At 38.0% G+C, this 20,089-nt stretch overlaps 1 protein-coding gene across 1 annotated transcript in view; it reads right to left on the bottom strand.

Moving 5' to 3' along the window:
• SLCO6A1 (solute carrier organic anion transporter family member 6A1) overlaps window positions 1-15,196 on the bottom strand; it is a 93,228-nt gene extending 78,032 nt beyond the window's left edge. Inside the window, exon 1 of the mRNA XM_046000931.1 lies at window positions 14,878-15,196. Coding sequence (XP_045856887.1) covers window positions 14,878-15,196 — 319 coding nt within the window. The remainder of the gene's footprint in view (window positions 1-14,877) is intronic.
• Between the last annotated feature and the right edge of the window lie 4,893 nt (window positions 15,197-20,089).

The following is a 20,089-nucleotide window of genomic DNA, read 5'->3' as shown; positions in this document are numbered from 1 at the left end:
TTCTCCCTCTTCCTCTGTATCTCCCCCCTGCTCACACTCTCTCGCTCTTGCTCTCTCTCACTCTCAAATGCATAAATAAAATCTTTTTAAAAAATAAATTTTTTTATTTTATAAATAATATAAATAAAATTATATAAATTATATAAATAAAATTATATAAAATTATATAAATTTTATATTTATATATTTATATATAAATATAAATAAATTATTTTAAAAAAATAAATAAATGACAATCTAATGAATACTTATCTATCACCCAGAACAGGAAATAAAACAACAAAGTATTTGGAACGAAGCATGCACCCTCCCAAATGCATTCTTCTCTCTCTCCATAACCCATAACCTATATTTGAAGGTCATAATTTCTTACTCTTTTAAAAGTCAGAATGTGTATATCCTTGAGCAATATGGGAATTGTTTGTCATGTTCGGAAACATTAAGTAAATTTTATCATAGAGGTGCATTTCTATCCCCTAGTATCTAACTAGGAAAAAAACAATTGTCCTAAATATTTGAAATATATTGTCCTAAATATTTGAAACTTCAAGAAATTCATACAGAGGTTGGATACAAAAGTAATACATTTATTGGAGTGAAAACAGAAAAGAGTTACCAATCAAAACTCATGAATACCTATGAAGCAGAAGTTGCTGGAATATGGGCTGCTGCTGCTGTTGGAACTGCAATAGCTACCTCTTTTCCAGAAGGCCAGAACCTAAACTACTGCTCATGCTCTGAGAGCCAACTCAAAGCTTTCCACTACTTCTGCTGCTCTTGCATTTGCAGAGCCAGAGCCATAAGCACTGGCTGTTGAAGCTCCAACTGGTGCTGCTGATGGAGATGTAGCGATGCCTGAGCATAAATCCAGGAGTTCCTATTCACCCAGTATTGCTGCTATTGTCAAAGACAGCACCACAAGGAGGAGAAAACAAAAAAGAGGCTTTCCTTTGCCCCTTTTCCAAATCTACTGTCACAGCCTCTCATTGGCAACACCTAAGTGGAAGCCAGCAAGAAAGAAAGGCTGGGAAATGTAGTTTACAGTCTCCTATGCCCCTTGGAAAAAGCAGTGAGTCCAGACCATGAATAATGAAGTCTATGGCCAACAGACAAGTAGCTCACAGAGTTCACCTTTTAGACACTCGGGATTCATTTTCACCCTTCTTCTTCTATTTAAACTAGCATGCCAAATTAATAGCAATGTCATCATGCTTCTGCCTAACACTGTGCATTTATCATTCTTACAAAGATGTTCTTACTCTTTCAAAAAAAAAAAAAAGAAAGAAAGAAAAGAAAAGAACAAAGCAGTCATGAGATCAACCAGTCATCATATCTACCACAAGGTAATATTACTCCATCTTCTAGTTCAATCATAAACCAAAATGGACTTTCTTAATACAAAAAGTAAATTGCAAAGGTATCAATGGTATAAAAAGATATGAAAGGTATAAATAAATAACTACTCAAACACATCATAGACCTAACTAAATTTGTGAGGGAACTGTACTGAAAAAGAAACTGTTAAGTCAGATTGGAGCAACAACAGTTTAACAGACCAAGACCAGCAGAAGGCAAGAACTAAAAACTTGGTTGCATCAAAGAGAAGAGTATTTCTTCAACTCTCATTTTATTTATTTTTTTTTAAAGATTTTATTTATTTATTTGACAGAGAGAGATCACAAGTAGACAGAGAGGCAGGCAGAGAGAGAGAGAGAGGGAAGCAGGCTCGCCGCTGAGCAGAGAGCCCGATGCGGGACTCGATCCCAGGACCCTGAGATCATGACCCGAGCCGAAGGCAGCGGCTTAACCCACTGAGCCACCCAGGCGCCCCTCAACTCTCATTTTAGATGTGGCCAAGGAGGATAATGGTCAAGGCAAGAAATGAAATGTCCTGTCAGTTACTATATCCATCTCTGGGGTTGGAGTATTAATTCCCCTTCTCAGAGATACTTTGTAACCTAGAGATGAATTTGTAACATTACCTCCCATAATACTCTCTTATCAAATAAGGGAAAAAGAGAAAAAAATGGAATACACACACACACACACACACACACACACACAAATGTGTATATGTTTGTGTGTGTGTATGTACACATAAAACAAAAGAGAAAAAATGCATAGTTGCTGCAGTTTCTATTTCTCTAAATGGCTATGCAAACACAGCTGATAACTTCCCTCCTCCATTATTCACTCTCTGTTCTACTTCTTGATCACCATAACATATGTAGGTTGCTACCTCAAAGCTTATCTCTCACCTTACAGGACGGCATCCCTAATTTTTTAATTGCTGTCTCCTAGCTGGACCTTGCCTGAGTCTTCATAGGACATTATAATTATCTATATGGCCAAGAGTTTCTGGTTATTGTAATACGTAGTAAGATTAGTAAATTCCATGAACAAGAACTTCCTGCTCTACTTCTTCTCCTATAAAATGAGTTCCTCCATTTAAAACATTGTGATATGAAATAAGATGATCACAGTGGTGTGTAAGGCATTCGATAAGGGCAATAACCACATCAGCACTGGTAAAGATAAATCCATGCATTCAGCTCTTGCATAACCTCTATTCTTGATGTAACTGTCACTATAAATATGAACCCATAGGACAAGACTTACAATGACTGGGGAATTTTCAAAGGATGGCCTACCTGTCCCATTATTGAAAGCTTCCTCTGCAATGGATTTCTTTTGGTGAACATCCACAATGGATAACTGTGCTCATTCAAAGAGACATGCCACTTACCCAACTCTCCAAGTCACCAAATGGTCAAACCATTAAGCAATGGCAGCATGGTATCTAGGCAGTATGGATCATCAGATGTATTGCTCAATGGTCTGCCCACTGGAAAGATTTCCTTTTTCCTCTATTTTTTTAGGGCCTCCCCTGAGGGGAGTTATAGTGCTACATAACATACTTCTACCTTTAAAACACACACACACACATACACACAGGTTCACTAAAGATGATGTTTCTTAATAGGGAGTGGAACAAGTGATGAAACTTCACCTTCATTTTAGAAGAGGTAGCCCTCACACTCTAAGCCAATTGTTCCCTAGAGACATCACTGAACTGGCAGGCAAATTTGTGGTGTGTAGTATCTCCCAGGATAGACTTCATGTCAGTCATTCTGGGAAGGCTGGGATCTAACTGTAGTTATGAGTCTGGCAGCAAGAAGGGGTAGTGGGATAGATCATAGGGGCAATCAGCACTCCCTTAACTTGGATGAGGCAAGTTCAGTGTCTATAAAAAAAGGGACTGATTTTTCTTCAGACATAAAAGGTATAGTTGCTCCTACTAGGAAAGGAGGTTTAGGATTTTGGGAATTATGGTCCTCAGATTCACTGAATTCTAGCCAAATGACTTCATCCCAATTCTTAAGGGTCCACTCTTCTCCAATCAATATCTCAACTATAACAAAAGTGATCTGGTGAATCTGTTCATTGAACTTAAAACATTGTAATTCCGAGTTAGAACTGTTCAAAATATGCAGTGTGTGACTAAAAATGATGAGATTCTCATAGAACCATCTGAGAAGCTCACACATTTCCTTAATTGTGATTTAGAATTAATTAAATTAAATTAAATTAAATTCTACTTAAATTAGAATAATTTAATTCTTATTTCCTTTCTGTAAACTTTCCAGAGCAGTCAGAAGCCGTTGATCAACCCCAGAATCTCTCTAGTCAAAAGTTCTACCATAGGAGTCAGCCAGAGAAGCCATTCATCTCCCCAAGTCTTGCCTTCATTGAGAACTTGATTTTGGGCAACATTTTAAATAAGAACACTACATGACATAAATGCCCACTACATCATTTTCCACAAATATTGGCACAATATTGCTGTTTTCATTGCTCTTAAGCCCAATCAGGTCAGATAACCAGCTTCAGATTCCATCTTTGACAGTTTGTTTTTTTCCTGGTTCAATGCCTGGTAATGGATTAGTAATTTAAAAAAATCCTAATATTTTTGTCATTTATAGGCAAATTAGTTTTATTACATTGATGAAACTGAAAGTTTATTCAAAAACTTCAGGGGGAGGAGTCAAGAAGGCGGAAAAGTGGCAGGCTGAGATGACATCAGGTAGCAAGAGATCAGCTAGACAGTTATCAAACCATTCCAAACACCTACAAATCCAACAGGAGATCGAAGAGAAGAAGAGCAGCAATTCTAGAAACAGAAAATCGACCACTTTCTGAAAGGTAGGACCTTCGGAGAAGTGAATGCAAAGCAATGGGAAGATAGACCACAGAGGGAGGGGCCGGCTCCCAGCAAATGGCAGAGCAAGAGAGCACAAAATCAGAACTTTTATAAGTCTACTCCACTGAGGGACATCACTCCAGACATTGCTCTGCGGGGTCACAGAAGGATCAGGGGTGTCTGAGTGTCATGGAGCTCACAGGTATTAGAGCGGGGAAGACAGTCACAGAGACAGAGACAAGGAGTGAGCTCTCAGCTCGGGGTTAACTTAAACTGTGATCCATGGCATGGTCAGATGACTGCTCTTTGAGCAGGACCCCACAAGTGGCAGATCCAGGGAGACCCCGTGGAAGAGTGGGAGGGATCTGCTGGGTTTAGAGACTCCAGACAACGTTGTGTGACAGAGACGCTCGGTCACAGGCCAGTGAGCTCGGATTGCTGCCAGAGACCAAGGAGACAGGAATGATTGAGCGCTTTTCTCTGAGGGCGCACTGAGGAGTGGGGCCCTGAGCTCTTAGCTACTCCAGGCCAGAGATTGGGAGGCCGCTATTTTCATTCCCATCCTCCAGAGCTCTATGGAAAGTGTTCAGGGAAAAAAAGCTCCCAAGAGCGAACCCAGGAGATTACTTAGCCTGCCTCCTGGCAAGGGCGGAGCAATTCCACCTGGGCAAAGACACTTGAGAATCACTACAACAGGCGCCTCCCCCAGAAGATCAGCAAGAAATCCAGCCAAGACCAAGCTCACTGATCAAGGAGAACAGTGGAATTCCAGAGGAGGAGAAAGCAAAGTATGGAATTTCATGGCTTTCTCCCCATGATTCTTTAGTCTTGCAAAGTTAATCAAATGTTTTAAATTTTATTTTTTTTCTCATTCTAATTTTTTTAACTTTTAGTTTTTCCTCTTTTAATGTTTTTTTGAACTGGTTTATCTTAACAATACCTTTCTTTAAAAAAAATCTTTTCAAACCTTCATTATTATACTCATATTTTATCCTTCATTTTATCTAACTTTATATTTTGTATACACATAAGGTTTTTTCCTCTAAAAATTTTTGGGATACAACTTCTAATAGATCAAAATATACCCTAAATCTAGCACACGGTTTGTTCTAGTCTCCAACCTGAGCAAATTCTCTCCACTTTCTTTTTCTTTCTTTCCCAACCAACTTACCTTATCAACTCCTTTTTTAGAATTTTTAAAAATTTTTCATCTTCATAGTCATATTCCATCCCTTCATCATGTTTACCCTTATTTGTGTGTGTGTGTGTGTGTGTTTCTTTAAAATTTGGGGAGGTTATTTTCTTCAAAAAGACCAGAATACCCCCAAAATCAAGTGGGTGGTTCTGTTCTATTCACCAGTCTAATATATATTTTTTCTTCTTTCTTTTCTTTTTTTTTTTAACTTCTTTTTACCCCCTTTCTTCTCCCCACGATTTGGGGTCTCTTATGATTTGGTTAATGCACATTTTTCTGGGATCTTTGCCATCCTTTTAGTATTTTATTCTCTCATTCATATATTCTTATCAGGATAAAATGACAAGGTGGGAAAACACCACACACACAAAAGAAAAAAACAAGAGGCTGTACTGAAGGCTAGGGACCTAATCAATATGGACGTTGATAATATGTCAGATCTAGAGTTCAGAATGACAATTCTCAAGGTGCTAGCCGGGCTCAAAAAAGGCATGGAAGATATTTGAGAAACCCTCTCTGGAGATATAAAAGCCCTTTCTGGAGAAATAAAAGAACTAAAATCTAAACAAGCTGAAATCAAAAAAGCTATTAATGAGGTGCAATCAAAAATGGAGGTTCTTACTGCTAGGATAAATTAGGCAGAAGAGAGAATTAGTGATATAAAAGACCAAATGACAGAGAATAAAGAAGCTGAGCAAAAGAGAGACAAACAACTACTGGACCATGAGGGGGGAATTTAAGAGATAAGTGATACCATAAGATGAAACAATATTAGAATAATTGGGATTCCAGAAGAGAAGAGGGGGGGACAGAAGGTATATTGGAGCGAATTATAGTAGAATTTCCCTAATATGGCAAAGGGAACAAGCATCAAAATCCAGGAGGTGCAGAGAACCCCCCTCAAAATCAATAAGAATAGGTCCACACCCCATCATCTAATAGTAAAACATAAAAGTCTTAGTGACAAAGAAAATCCTGAATGCAGCCCTGGACAAGAAGTCTGTAACATACAATGGGAAAAATATTAGATTAGCAGCAGACTTATCCACAGAGACCTGGCAGGCCTGAAAGAACTGGCAAGACATACTCAGAGCACTAAATGAGAAAAGCATGCAGCTGAAAATACTATACCCAGCAAGGCTGTCATTTAAAATAGAAGGAGAGATAAAAAGCTTCCAGAACAAAAACTAAAAGAATTAGTAAATACCAAACCAGCTCTAAAAAAAAAATTGAAAGGGGTCCTCTAGGCAAAGAGAGAGCCTAAAAGTAGTAGACCAGAAAGGAACAGAGACAATATACAGTAACAGTCATCTTACAGGCAATACAATGACACTAAATTCATATCTCTCAATAGTTACCCTGAATGTAAATGGGCTAAATGCCCCCAATTAAAGGACAAAAGTATCAGAATGGATAAAAAAACAAAACCCATCAATATGCTGTCTACAAGAAACTCCATTTAGACCCAAAGACACCTCCAGATTTAAAGTGAGGGGGTGGAAAACAATTTACCTTGCTAATGGACTTCAAAAGAAAGCTGGGGTGGCAATCCTTCTATCAGATCAATTAGATTTTAAGCCAAAGACAATAATAAGAGATGAGGAAGGACACTATATCATACTCAAAAGGTCTGTCCAACAAGAAGATCTAACAATTTTAAATATCTATGCCCCAAACATGGGAGCAGCCAACTACATAAACCAATTAATTAAAAAAAATCAAAAAAACCACATTGACAGTAATACAATAATAGTAGGGGACTTTAACACCCCCCCTCACTGAAATGGACAGATCATCCAAGTAAAAGATTAACAAGGAAATAAAGGCCTTAAATGACACACTGGATCAGATGGACATCATAGATATATTCAGAACATTCCATCCCAAAGTAACAGAATACACATTCTTCTCTGGTGCACATGGAACATTCTCCAGAATATATCACATCCTGGGTCACAAATCAGGTCTCAACCGGTACAAAAAGACTGCAATCATTCCCTGAATATTTTCAGACCACAATGCTCTGAAGCTAGAACTCAATCACAAGAGGAAATGTGGAAAGAACCCAAATACATGCAGGCTAAAGAGCATCCTACTAAAGAATGAATGAGTCAACAGGATATTAAAGGAGAATTGAAAAAATTCATGGAAACAAATGATAATGAAAACACAACGGTTCAAAATCTGTGGGACACAGCAAAGGCAGTCCTGAGAAGAAAATATATAGCAATACAAGCCTTTCTCAAGAAACAAAAAAGGTCTCAAATACACAACCTAACCCTACACCTAAAGGAGCTGGAGAAAGAATAACAAAGAAAGCCTAAACCCAGAAGGAGAAGAGTAATTATAAAGATCAGAGCAGAAATCAATGAAATAGAAACCAAAACAACAATAGAACAAATCAATGAGACTAGGAGATGGTCCTTTGAAAGAATTAATAAGATTGATAAACCCCTGGCCAGACTTATCAAAAAGAAAAGAGAAAGGACCCAAATAAATAAAATCATGAATGAAAGAGGAGAGATCACAACCAACACCAAAGAAATACAAACAATTATAAGAACATACGATGAGCAACTCTACGCCAACAAATTTGACAATCTGGAAGAAATGGATGCATTCCTAGAGACATATAAACTACCACAGCTGAACCAGGAAGAAATAGAAAACCTGAACAGATCCATAACCAGTAAGGAGATTGAAACAGTCATCAAAAATCTCCAAACAAGCAAAAGCCCAGGGCCAGACGGCTTCCCAGGAGAATTCTAACAAACATTTAAAGAAGAACTAATTCCTATTCTCCTGAAACTGTTCCAAAAAATAGAAATTGAAGGAAAACTTCCAAACTCATTTTATGAGACCAGCATTACCTTGATCCCAAAACACAACAAAGACTCCATCAAAAAAGAGAATTACAGACCAATATCCTTGATGAACACAGATGTGAAAATTCTCACCAAAATACTAGCCAATAGGAACCAACAGTACATTAAAAGCATTATTCACCCCCTGTGGCTAATAATATATTACATGTTAATTAAAAAAAAAAAAAAAAAAGGATTAGTCACTATGACCAAGTGGGATTCCTTCCAGGACTGCAAGGTTGGTTCAACATCTGCAAATCAATCAATGTGATACAATATATTAATAAAAGAAAGAACAAGAACCATAGGATACTCTCAACAGATGCTGAAAAAGAATTTGACAAAGTATAGCATCCTTTCTTGATCAAAACTCTTCAAAGTGCAGTGATAGAGGGTACATACCTCAATATCATCAAAGCCATCTATTGAAAACCCACAGCAAATATCATCCTCAATGGAGGAAAAACTGAGAGCTTTTCCGCTAAGGTCAGGAACATGGTAGGGGTGCCCATTATCACCACTGCTATTCAACATACTACTAGAAGTCCTAGACTCAGCAATCAGACAACAAAAAGAAATTAAAGGATCCAAATCAGCAAAGAAGAAGTCAAACTCTCACTCTTTGCAGATGATATGATACTATATGTGGAAAACCCAAAAGACTCCACTCCAAAACTGCTAGAACTTGTACAGGAATTCAGTTAAGTGTCAGGATATAAAATCAATGCACAGAAATCAGCTGCATTTCTCTACACCCACAAGACAGAAGAAAGAGAATCTAAGGATTCAATCCCATTTACAATTTCACCCAGAACCATAATATACCTAGGAGTAAAACCTAACCAAAGAGACAAAGAATCTGTACTCAGAAAATTATAAAATACTAATGAAAGAAATTGAGGAGGACACAAAGAAATGGAAAAGTGTTCCATGCTCACGGATTGGAAGAACAAATATTGTGATAATATCTATGCTACCTAAAGCAATCTACATGTTTAATCCAATCCCTATCCAACTACCACCCATTTTTTTTCAAAGAAATGGGACAAATAATCCTAAAATTTATATGGAACCAAAAAAGACCCTGAATAGTCAGAGGAATGTTGAAAAGAAAGCCAAAGTTGGTGGCATCACAATTCCAGTCTTCAAGCTCTATTACAAAGCTGTCATCATCAAGACAGTATGTGTACTGGCACAAAAAGACACATAGATTAGTGGAAACAGAATAGAGAGCCCAGAAATAGACCCTCAACTCTATGGTCAACTAATCTTTGACAAAGCAGGAAAGAATGTCCAATGGAAAAAAGTCTTTTCAACAAATGGTGTTGGGAAAATTGGACAGCCACATGCAGAAGAATGAAACTGGACCATTTCCTTATACCACACATGAAAATAGACTCAAAATGGATGAAGGACCTCAATGTGAGAAAGGAATCCATCAAAATTCTTGAGAAAACACAGGCAGCAACCTCTTTGACTTCAGCCACAGCAACTGCTTCCTAGAAACAGCGCCAAAGGCAAGGGAAGGAAGGGCAAAAATGAACTAATGGGATTTCATCAAGATCAAAAGCTTTTGCACAGCAAAGGAAACAGTTAACAAAACCAAAGACAACATAATGAGAGAAGATATTTGCAAATGACATATCAGATAAAGGGCTAGCATCTAAAATCTATAAAGAACTTACCAAACAACACCCAAAGAACAAATAATCCAATCAAGAAATGGGCAGAGGACATGAACGGACATTTCTGCAAAGAAGACATCCAGATGGTCAAAAGACACTGAAAAAGCTCTCCTTATCACTCGGTATCAGGGAAATACAAATCAAAACCACAATGAGATCTCGGGGTCCTGGGATCGGGTCCCGCATAAGGCTCTCTGCTGGGCGGGGAGCCTGCTTCCCTCTCTCTCTCTCTCTCTGCCTCTCTGCCTACTTGTGATCTCTCTCTCTCTCGCTGTAAAATAAATAGATAAATAAATAAATTAGAAAAAAAAACCACAATGATACACCACCTCACACCAGTCAGAATGGCTAAATTAACAAGTCAGGAAACGACAGATGCTAGCGAGGATGTGGAGAAAGGGGAACCCTCCTACACTGTTGGTGGGAATGCAAGCTGGTGCAGTCACTCTGGAAAACAGCATGGAGGTTCCTCAAAAAGTTGAAAATAGAGTTACCCTACGACCCAGCAATCGCACTACTGGGTATTTACCCTAAAGATACAAATGTAGTGATCTGAAGGGGCACATGCACCCAAATGTTTATAGCAGCAATGTCCACAATAGCCACACTATGGAAAGAACCTAGATGTCCGTCAACAGATGAATGGATAAAGAAGAAGTGGTATATAAATACAATAGAATACTATGCAGCCATCAAAAGTAATGGTACCTTGCCATTTGCAATGATGTGGATGGAACTAGAGGATATTATGCTGAGTGAGATAAGCCAATCAGAGAAAGACAATTATCATATGATGTCCCTGATATAAGGAAGTTGAGAGGCAAAGTGGGGGGTTTAGGGGATAGGGAAGAAAAAATGAAACAAGATGGGATTGGGAGGGAGAGAAACAATAAGAGACTCTTAACCTCACTAAACAAACTGAGTGTTGCTGGGGGGAGGTGGAGAGGGAGACAGTGGTTGGGTTATGGACATTGGGGAGGGTATGTGATATGATGAGTGCTGTAAAGTGTGTAAATCTGGCGATTCACAGACCTGTACCCCTGGGGCTAATAATACATTATATGTTAATAAAAAATTAAAAATTAAAAAAAAAACTTTTCAAACACCTTTAGATATCTTAACTTTGAAAAAAATAAAAGAATATGATTCTTGATATGCATTCCACATACTTTAATTTCTTAGCCATATTTACCTCTAATAAAACATTATTCATATTTTTCTCTGAAGAATACATTTTAATATGACCCTTTTTCCTGATCGGTCCCCTGATATTAGCTGCAATTCATCCAAGTTGCTTTGTATAGTTTTGCAGTAAAGCGATAACTCAGCAGGTCTTGGTTGCTCAAAAAATGCCCGTCTTCAAGACTGGCCATTCATTGGTTCCTGGAAAATGACACTGAGCCTTTGGAATATTCTGCCTGAGGCCTTGGACCACACAGAACCAGTCTGATTCAACAGCTTATATTAAACAAGGTGATCTAAGGTAAACATCTGTTTGATCAGATAATTTATGCCCCCCCCCAAAAAACTCCAAGGCTCACGTAAGCTGGTCTGGCAACTATTTGCATGTAGTACAACACATTGTTGGGGGAAAAATTAAGCATGTCCATGCAATTCCTCTGGGAAAAGATACATGAAAGCTTGGACCTCATTTCTTCTGGATTTTGTCCTGTGCACCTTTTCTCTTTACTGATTTTAATCTGTATCCTTTTATTATAATATATCATAACCATGAATATAACATCTTTCTCTGAGTCCCACATTCTTCTATTGAATCACTGAGCCTGAATGAGGTCTTAGGTACCTCCAACATAATAGTTAATAAATGACTTCAAATGACTCTCCACTGCAGATCATATTTTAATAGAAAACACTCTCTACAGGTGCATAAATGTCTAGCAAGCTCAAGGAAAACACTACTAAATAATGTATGAAGTTCTTTGTTTTCTATTGAAATATTTCAGCCAAAATACTCCATTCAGAGAATTTTTGACAAATACCTTATAAGACAAAACTCTTCAAATAAGTTGTTTCTATTTATGATTATTTTGAATGCTTCACCAAATTTAAATGTGAAAGCCATGGGACTTCTACCAAAATATTAAAGTGAATCAATGTAACTCATTACATTAATATAATAATGGGCAAAACACACACACACACACACAGAGAGAGAGAGAGAGAGAGAGAGAAAGCATTTAACAAAACCCAACACACTTTTAGTAAAAATACTAAATGAACTAGGAATAGAAGACAACTTCCTCAAATCAATAAAACACATATATGATAAGCCTACAGAATATTTTAAAAGTGAATCGTAAAGTTACCATAGGACCGAGCAATTCTAATACTGGGTATAAAATCCAGAAAAATGAAAATATGTGCCCTCACACAAACTTACATATCATTCCAGTTCTACATGTAAGAAGCTTGGTAATCACCATTCTGTCCTAACAAGTAACAAACTTAACACACTAAGAAATCAACAACTCTTATTGGATATGTAACAGAAGAGGACAAACCTGACTGTGCATTCAACTGCCATTACAACTCATCAGCCCATACACTTAAATTTTGTGTTTGATTCCCCAAAATATAAAATCTATTGCTAAAAGAAATCAGAACTTCTTTTAGGACTGTGATGGAAGTACCAGAATTCTCAGACAGGGCTTGAGAGCTGAGAGTTAAGAGAACGGAATTGGACATTTTCTCTTTGTAAGTGCTTAAGGGCACTCAGAAGATTCCATCCAGCACCAGAATCCTTATAGTCATTATCGCTACTATCAGGTAAATCGTAGAGCCACTTGGGCTTTTCAGACCTATATTTCATCCCAATCAAATATAAGCGATAGCTTGACTCATTATGATGCCACTACATGCCAAAAATGATTACCCATCTCCCACTAAAATCCCACCTTTAGGGATATATCTTCTGGGACTATGCCTGATATCAGTTTCATAGTAGCCTGGATCCAATCAGGCAGGCATGACCTGAATCTGGTCATAAAGATAGATCAAATATACCCAGGTTGAAATTTAACATACAGACTGAAAGATCTTAAGACTTGCAGGGACACAAGAAACAGGGACAAAGTGGGGGAACTGCTGCAGATTAAAGAAGTCTAAAATATGACAAGTAAATCCATTGTGTGATCCTGGACAGAATTTGGGACCAGAAAGGAAAAGGAGACAGTATTTAGGCAGTTGGCAATATCTAAGTGGGGCCACCAATTCCAAATTTGATGGTAGTGTTGCACTGATATTCCTGACTGAGAAAGGTATATAGTGGTTAGGAAGAAGAGTGTCCTCATTTTGGGAGAATGCACACTGGAGTCTTTAGCTATAATAGGGCACCATGTCTGAAAAAGTCTATGTTCAAGAAGAGGTGAAGGAACAAATGTGGTGAAATGTAAACAACTAGAGAACGTGTGTGACGGGACGGAGGAATTCTTTTTATCAACTCTACACCCTTTTTGTATGTTTGAAATTATTTCAAAATTGTTTAAAAGGTAACAACAAATAATAAATAGATCTACTGATAAATACACATGGATAAATCCTTTTTATAAATCGAAGACCCAATGTTATACCCAAACTGAGCTAATGATCTATATGAAGTCAATTAAAAAGTAGTGGAGCTAAAAAACTTCACTGCAAACTACTTTTTCAAAAACTTTCAATGGTTCCCCATTATCAACCTAGTAAGGAGATTGTATCAGTGAGAGAATACCTGTAAAGCACCTTACTCATCACCCAGCACAGGAAGTGAACAACTTTCAGTGTCCTCTCAAAATCTCTAGTCTGTCACTTAAAGACCTTCATAAAATAGTCTTTTTCTTTTTTTTTATTCGCTTATGCATTCAATACATACTTAATGAGTGTCTTTTCTGTCTTAGTCACTATAATTAGGTCTTGAGGAGACACAATGAATAAAACAAATATAATTGCCTTCATCCAAGCCAAACACATCACTCACCATTCTGGAACAAGGCTTTCCTGTATCTGAGTGTTTATTTATCCAAACATTCACTCATTCATACATTCATTTCCTTATACAATAAATACTCCTTAACTACATTCCATTATCACAACTGTACCCTATTTATCAGGGCATAATTCAAACACCTCTTTCCCAAGAAACTTCTTTAATAAAATCAAGATAAAATGATCGCTATTCATGTGTCCCTTTCACGTGGTTCTTATCACACACAGCCTTTTTATTGTACTTATTTAGAAATAACATTTTAGAGCAAAAAGAGAGATCACGTCCAGCAAACTTCAGTGCCATCAGTGTTAACAGGATAGTAAAGAATCTTGAGCATAAAGGGAGTGGTGAGGGCTGAGGCCAAATAAAGAACAGACACCTCCTCTAAGGGCATTCAAATTCACATGCTTTGTTTAACTGTGTGGGCAAAGATAAAACACTTTCCAGTCTGAGTTCTCTGGTATAGGTTGTTTGAGGTCCCCCTTCACCTCCTCAGTTCACATGTGAGGATACCAAATGCAGGCAGCCAGCAGTTTGGCCATCCAGTCTCAAAATGGTCAGCAGAAGCAGAAAACAAACTGGTGCTCACAAACACCATATTCAATTTTATTTAATCTCCCCGGTTAATTCAACCCTGTACTTCCCAGGATCCCTGACCAAACAACGTTTGGTCTACAGCCCCATCGTATTTGGAAGCCAGGCCCCTATCACCTACACTGTACGCAGGGGACTGTCACTCACGTACCCTCCGAGGTAAAGCTATGACAGGGCACACACCCAAGGTAATGGCCCGATTAACCTGCTGTGATTCCAGACAGACCTTGAGAACCTGAGAGACTACCGCTGCTTCAAGCTGGGTCACCACAGAGGGTCCCCCATTCACGCCTGTCCCAAGGCGCCCCCGGGCTGCCCTCCCCAGAATGCCCGCCACCCCCACTCAAGCTCACCTTGAGACATGATCAGGAGGCCGTAGAAAACCAGGAAGCAATGGAGCGTGTTGAAACGCTGACATCTGGAAATAAGTATACAGCCCAAGCCGCAGGGTCCCTCCAACAAATTTTCTTTCGGCTTCTTCGTAATGGGGGATGTGGTCCCAGCCTGACCGTTTTCTTTTGGAGGGAAAGTGTGGAACTTGATCAGGCTAGTGGGAACCATCTTCATAAGCTTGGGTTTTTTCTTGCGCTTTGCCTGTTTCTTCTCCAAAGGATTTTCAGCAACCTGAAGCTGGGCAGCCTTCGGCTCCACTTCCGCTAGGGCGTCTGGCATGGCGGCTTGATATCCTGCGGAGGCTGCGGCCTGGCTTCACAGAGGGCGGCACTGGGCCAGCGCAGTGTGCGCTGTTGCTTCCAGGGGTTTCCTGCTCTACCAGCTCTACTGAAAGGCCAGCCGGCCTGGACGTCTGGGAACTGGTGGCCACCCGAGCTGCCTGCAGCCCAAGCCTCCAGAGGAGAACGTTTCTCCTTGGGCAGAAAGCAAACGTCCCCGAAAGGCCGACAGTTGCCCAGAGAGAACTTCCAAGGCTGTTTCCTTCTGTACTTCCACGTGGGGAAGAGGAGTGGGGGTGGGGAGGGAAGGAAGCTAGTACTACTAGATTCTGATCATTGCTAACACAAACAGGGGGTGCCAGAGTAATTCTCATGGAAGTCAAAAGATGCTAGAGTTAAGACTTTTTCTTAGGAAGCAAGGAAAGAGAAATGTGTAGTGAGGTAATAGTGGAACTCCCCCCCCCCCCCCGATTTCTCCAGACTTATCTATTGCTATAACATTATTGTAATGTTTTTTGAACTGGATGATCTCACTATAAATAACCTGAAAATTGTTAAAGGACCAGGAGAAATGAGAGACATGAAAAAGACACTTCTACCACATTTAGAGAAACCAGCAAAGATCATAAAATACCCCCAAGGAATGCTCTTAAGTGTTTTACACATAGACATTTTTGCCCTAGAAACTATCCTTAACCAAGGGTAGAAAGCTTTATTATTTTCCTCCCTAAAGAGGGGGATGGGACCCAGGGTGTGTTTTACTTTCTCAGGTATAAAAAGTTCACTGAAAAAAAAAAAAAAAGAATATAGGAGAACAGTGGTAGAATATGAAACTTGTTATTTTTATGGTAAAAATTCACCTTCTTATCAGCTTTCTTTTCTCAGACAGATATGTAAGTTATTCAGGCCTTATATATAGGCTGGTTGACTTTACAGGAGAAATGAAAGGATCTTCCTTCCCATGGATTAGACATTGTGTTACTAAAACAATCCAGGTCTTCAAAAAAATATTGTGCAGCTGGCAAGTGCTAGGGTTGACCAGGAGAAAAAAACCACTGAGTAGAGCTGTGGAAGAGGGTACCACAGACCCTACTTCCAACCTGAATCCTCAGCTTGCCTTACTATATGTCAATCAGTGGGTGGAAATGTTATTTTGCCTTTAGTACAAGACCTAGTTTGTCAAAGAAACAATCACTACATAAGTAGAAAAAATGCCCTGGTTTTTCCATATTCATCATTCTCAACTAGGGTATCCCCTCACATTGTTTCATGACATTAATAAGCATAAGGGAAATAGGATGCCTAGAAAGGAGGAAAGCAGGGGGACTCATCCTTGTGCTTTGGTACCCAACTGGGCACTGCATGAGGGCAGAGGGGAAAAGATGGCTCTGTTCAAAAGAAATTATTCTAAGACTTTTTGCTTCTATTCAGAATACAGAGCCAAACAGACTGTTACCTGACTCTAACAACAATAATAACCAAAAGGAAAAAAAAAAAAAAAACCTGGATAACATAAAAAATTATCACTTTTAAGCCCTTTGGAGAGCTACATTTGCAAAGCAACCAAGGGATTGCTTCCAGAGGGAAGCAAACACCTAGGAAGAAGGATGAGATACACAAACTCACCTTTGGTAGAACACAGAAGGAGGAGGTAAGCAACCATAAAAGATGATAAAAAGAAACATTTGAAATCTTAATTATTAAAGAACAAGTGAGGGGTAGCATAATGGTTTAGAAACCCCAGGAACCTCAAAAGCAAGGGGAATCCACACCCATTTATCGGATCTCTGCCATCTGGCAGAGCAAGGGAGCCCTCCTTAGTGAGGAATGCATTTGGTGGGGGGTAGGCTGATACTGAGGGAGAACCAGGGACTATTGCTTACCTTCCTGCTCTGAAGTTTCATGTTCCTGAGCCTTTTATCAAGCAAAGCCAAAGCAGTTCTGTCTCTGGGATTGAGGCAGGAAACTCTCCTGTCCTCTAGTCACTTGCAAAGCAAGAGGAACAGAAGAAAAACCATTTGTCATTGAAAGAGAGGCAGGAAAACATCCTGTTTCACCCAAAGGTTGACTACCACAAGAAGGAAGGGTAGAAATACAAATCATCTGACAAAGAGGGAGGAGCAAGAACATTATACTTTCCCAAGACATGGCACCAAAACAAGCAAAGTCCAACCCTTAAGACTCAGACACTCAGGACTAAGACTGTGGCTGGTCCCGGGGAACCTATCCCCTGCTTCCATTATGAGATTTGCATGAACACAAATCAGTGGCACTATACCAATATGGGTGGGTAAGGGAGCAGAGGGAGGCCCCCTCTGTGGTGCAGGCATATTAGACCTACTGAAGGCTGAGAGTAGGTTAATGTTAGTAACACTAACAAAACACTCTCAAGCATTCCAGGTTCCAGACCAAGTAAGGAAGTTTCAATCCCCATTGGAAGAATTTTAAGCCTGTGATACGCTAAAGATAAATAGGGCAAAAACAAAAGCCCAATCCATCTCCACCCGTGTCAACACTGACAAACCTACACTGACAGTCAGATAGAAGAATCATCACTTCCAGGTATAAATACACTAGTCTGAAATACACATTCTTATACAGTGTCTGAAAATTAGTTGTAAGTGGTCTAACACATGTATAATTGAGGTACCGGAGAGTGAGAGAATGAGAGAGAGAGACAGACAGACAATGAGGTAGAAAAATTATTTGAGGATATAATGGTCACAAATTTTATAACACTAGTGAAAGATGTAGAACCACATAAGCAATAATCTCAGAAAATCCCAAGCAAGATAAATACAAAGAAAAATATACTTACACATATTATAGTCAAGTTGCTAAAAATCAAGCCTAATTAGAGCAGTTTGAAGGAAGTCACAGAAAAGAGAAGTATAGTTTATAGAGAAACAAATTTTAAAAGTAAATTATGCTAGAATAAATATATAAATAATGAAACTGTTAAAAATTAAATAAATAATAATAAATTATACCATCAGAAACTATGCAGTCCAGAATATAGGAAAACTGTATCTTTAAAATATAAAAGAAAAGTCTCCAACCAAAAATTCTTTATCCATCAAAATATCTTTCAAAAAGATATCAAGGACTGTAAAACAAACAAACAAAAACACCTCAAAATATTAGCAAGTGAAACCCAACAACATATGAAAAGAACTATAGTCCATGATCAAGTGGAATTTTTTCCAAGAATACAAATTTGGTTTAACATTGAAGATCATTTAATTAAATACACCAGATTAACAAAAGACAAAATTTACCTGATCATTTTAGTAGATGCATAAAAAAGCATTTGAAAATACTCATCACCTTTTCATGATAAAAACACACAAGAAATTAAGAATACAAGGGGAAAAAAATTAAATAAATAATTTTTTAAAAATAAAAAAATAAAACAACAACAACAACAAAAAAAAAACAATTAATTACAAACAAGAGTTTAAAAAAAAAAAAGAATACAAGGGAAGTGCCCCAAACTGATAAATGGTATCGTACCTATTGACCTTTGACTTGCTTCCAGGGTTACCTGAGTAATCCTTTATGCAAGAAACAACTGTGTGAAAGTATAGTCATATTTTCAGTAGCCAATGTTTAAAATACCCATGGAGAAAAAGATGATTTAGCCCTTTAAGAAAGTTAAGTCTGGAAATCACTACTGGAAGCAGCAGGTGACAGTCATAAAAAGATATGGTCTTTCCACTGTAACAGAGAGTATGAGCTAGAAGGTCAGGGCAACCACACCTCTAGTGTTGTTTACTAACATAATTGCCTGCTGATGGAAAGATGAGGTCTTAGAGGAAGATCTGCCCATGTAATTTGGCTTTTTTTATGGTTGTTGTCTTGATCAGAAAAAATATTTTAAAGTCCAAAGGAGTGTGAAAATGAAATAATAAGTGGTGCCTCACTAATTTATTTTCAGTTTTAGCCAAAAACGAGACCTTTGAATTTTCTGAGTCTATAAGAAATCAAAGTTATATAGCAGTACTGTACAATAGAAATAAAATGTCAGCAAATACATAATTTTAAATTTTCTAGTCCCCACCACAAAAAAATTAAAAAGAAACAGGTAAATTAATTTGAGTAATATGTCCTAAACATTAGCATTTCAACATGTAATTAATATTTTTGAAATCACCAATTATTAATGGACTATTTTGTATTTGTTTCCAGTAAGTCTTTAGTATTTAGTACTTACAGGACGTCTCAGTTCAGATTAGCTACATTTCAAATGCTTGATAGCCATATGGGTCCAGTGGCTACCATAATGCAGAGTGTGATTACAGAGGCTCCTTTTCACTTCGAAAAAGTTTTTAAGTTATTTGGGGGCTAAAATGTGTTTAAATCACAGAATTAATAGCAATTCTTTTACTCTATTTCATATTAAATTGATATTTTCCCATTTTTATAATAAATATTTTAAAGCTAGCTAAATTATTTCATTGTATCTTTTTTTTTAATAATAGCATTTATTTGAGTGGAGAAATGTCTAACCATGAGGTTTTTATTATATAATAGAGGGTACTGCCATCCAACTACAAGGAATGTAGACTAAGTATTTAAGAAGAAATAACAGACCTTTGTTTGCCTTGCATGTTTAACCTTAGTAAACATCACACTGAACAGCCCATGTTTGCTATTCTTATTTGGTGGCTCAAGCTTTGCATAAAATCCCATTGTATGAATTCGCTGTAATTTAGTCAATCCCGTGTTGATGGTATGGCTTGTTTCCAATTTTGGTTTTGACAATACTGAAATGGACATCTTCATATGTAGAGTATTCTTCTGAAAGATGAGTCACTGATATAAAACAACTTTTCATAGAAAATGTAAACAAAGTTATAAAACAGAACCCAATTTTGGAAATACTAAATGCAGA

The sequence above is a fragment of the Meles meles genome, chromosome 3 (assembly GCF_922984935.1).
Source record: "Meles meles chromosome 3, mMelMel3.1 paternal haplotype, whole genome shotgun sequence".
NCBI lineage: Eukaryota > Metazoa > Chordata > Mammalia > Carnivora > Mustelidae > Meles > Meles meles.
The sequence above is the reverse complement of the archived record's forward strand: the minus strand, read 5'-3'. Positions and strand labels throughout refer to the sequence as shown.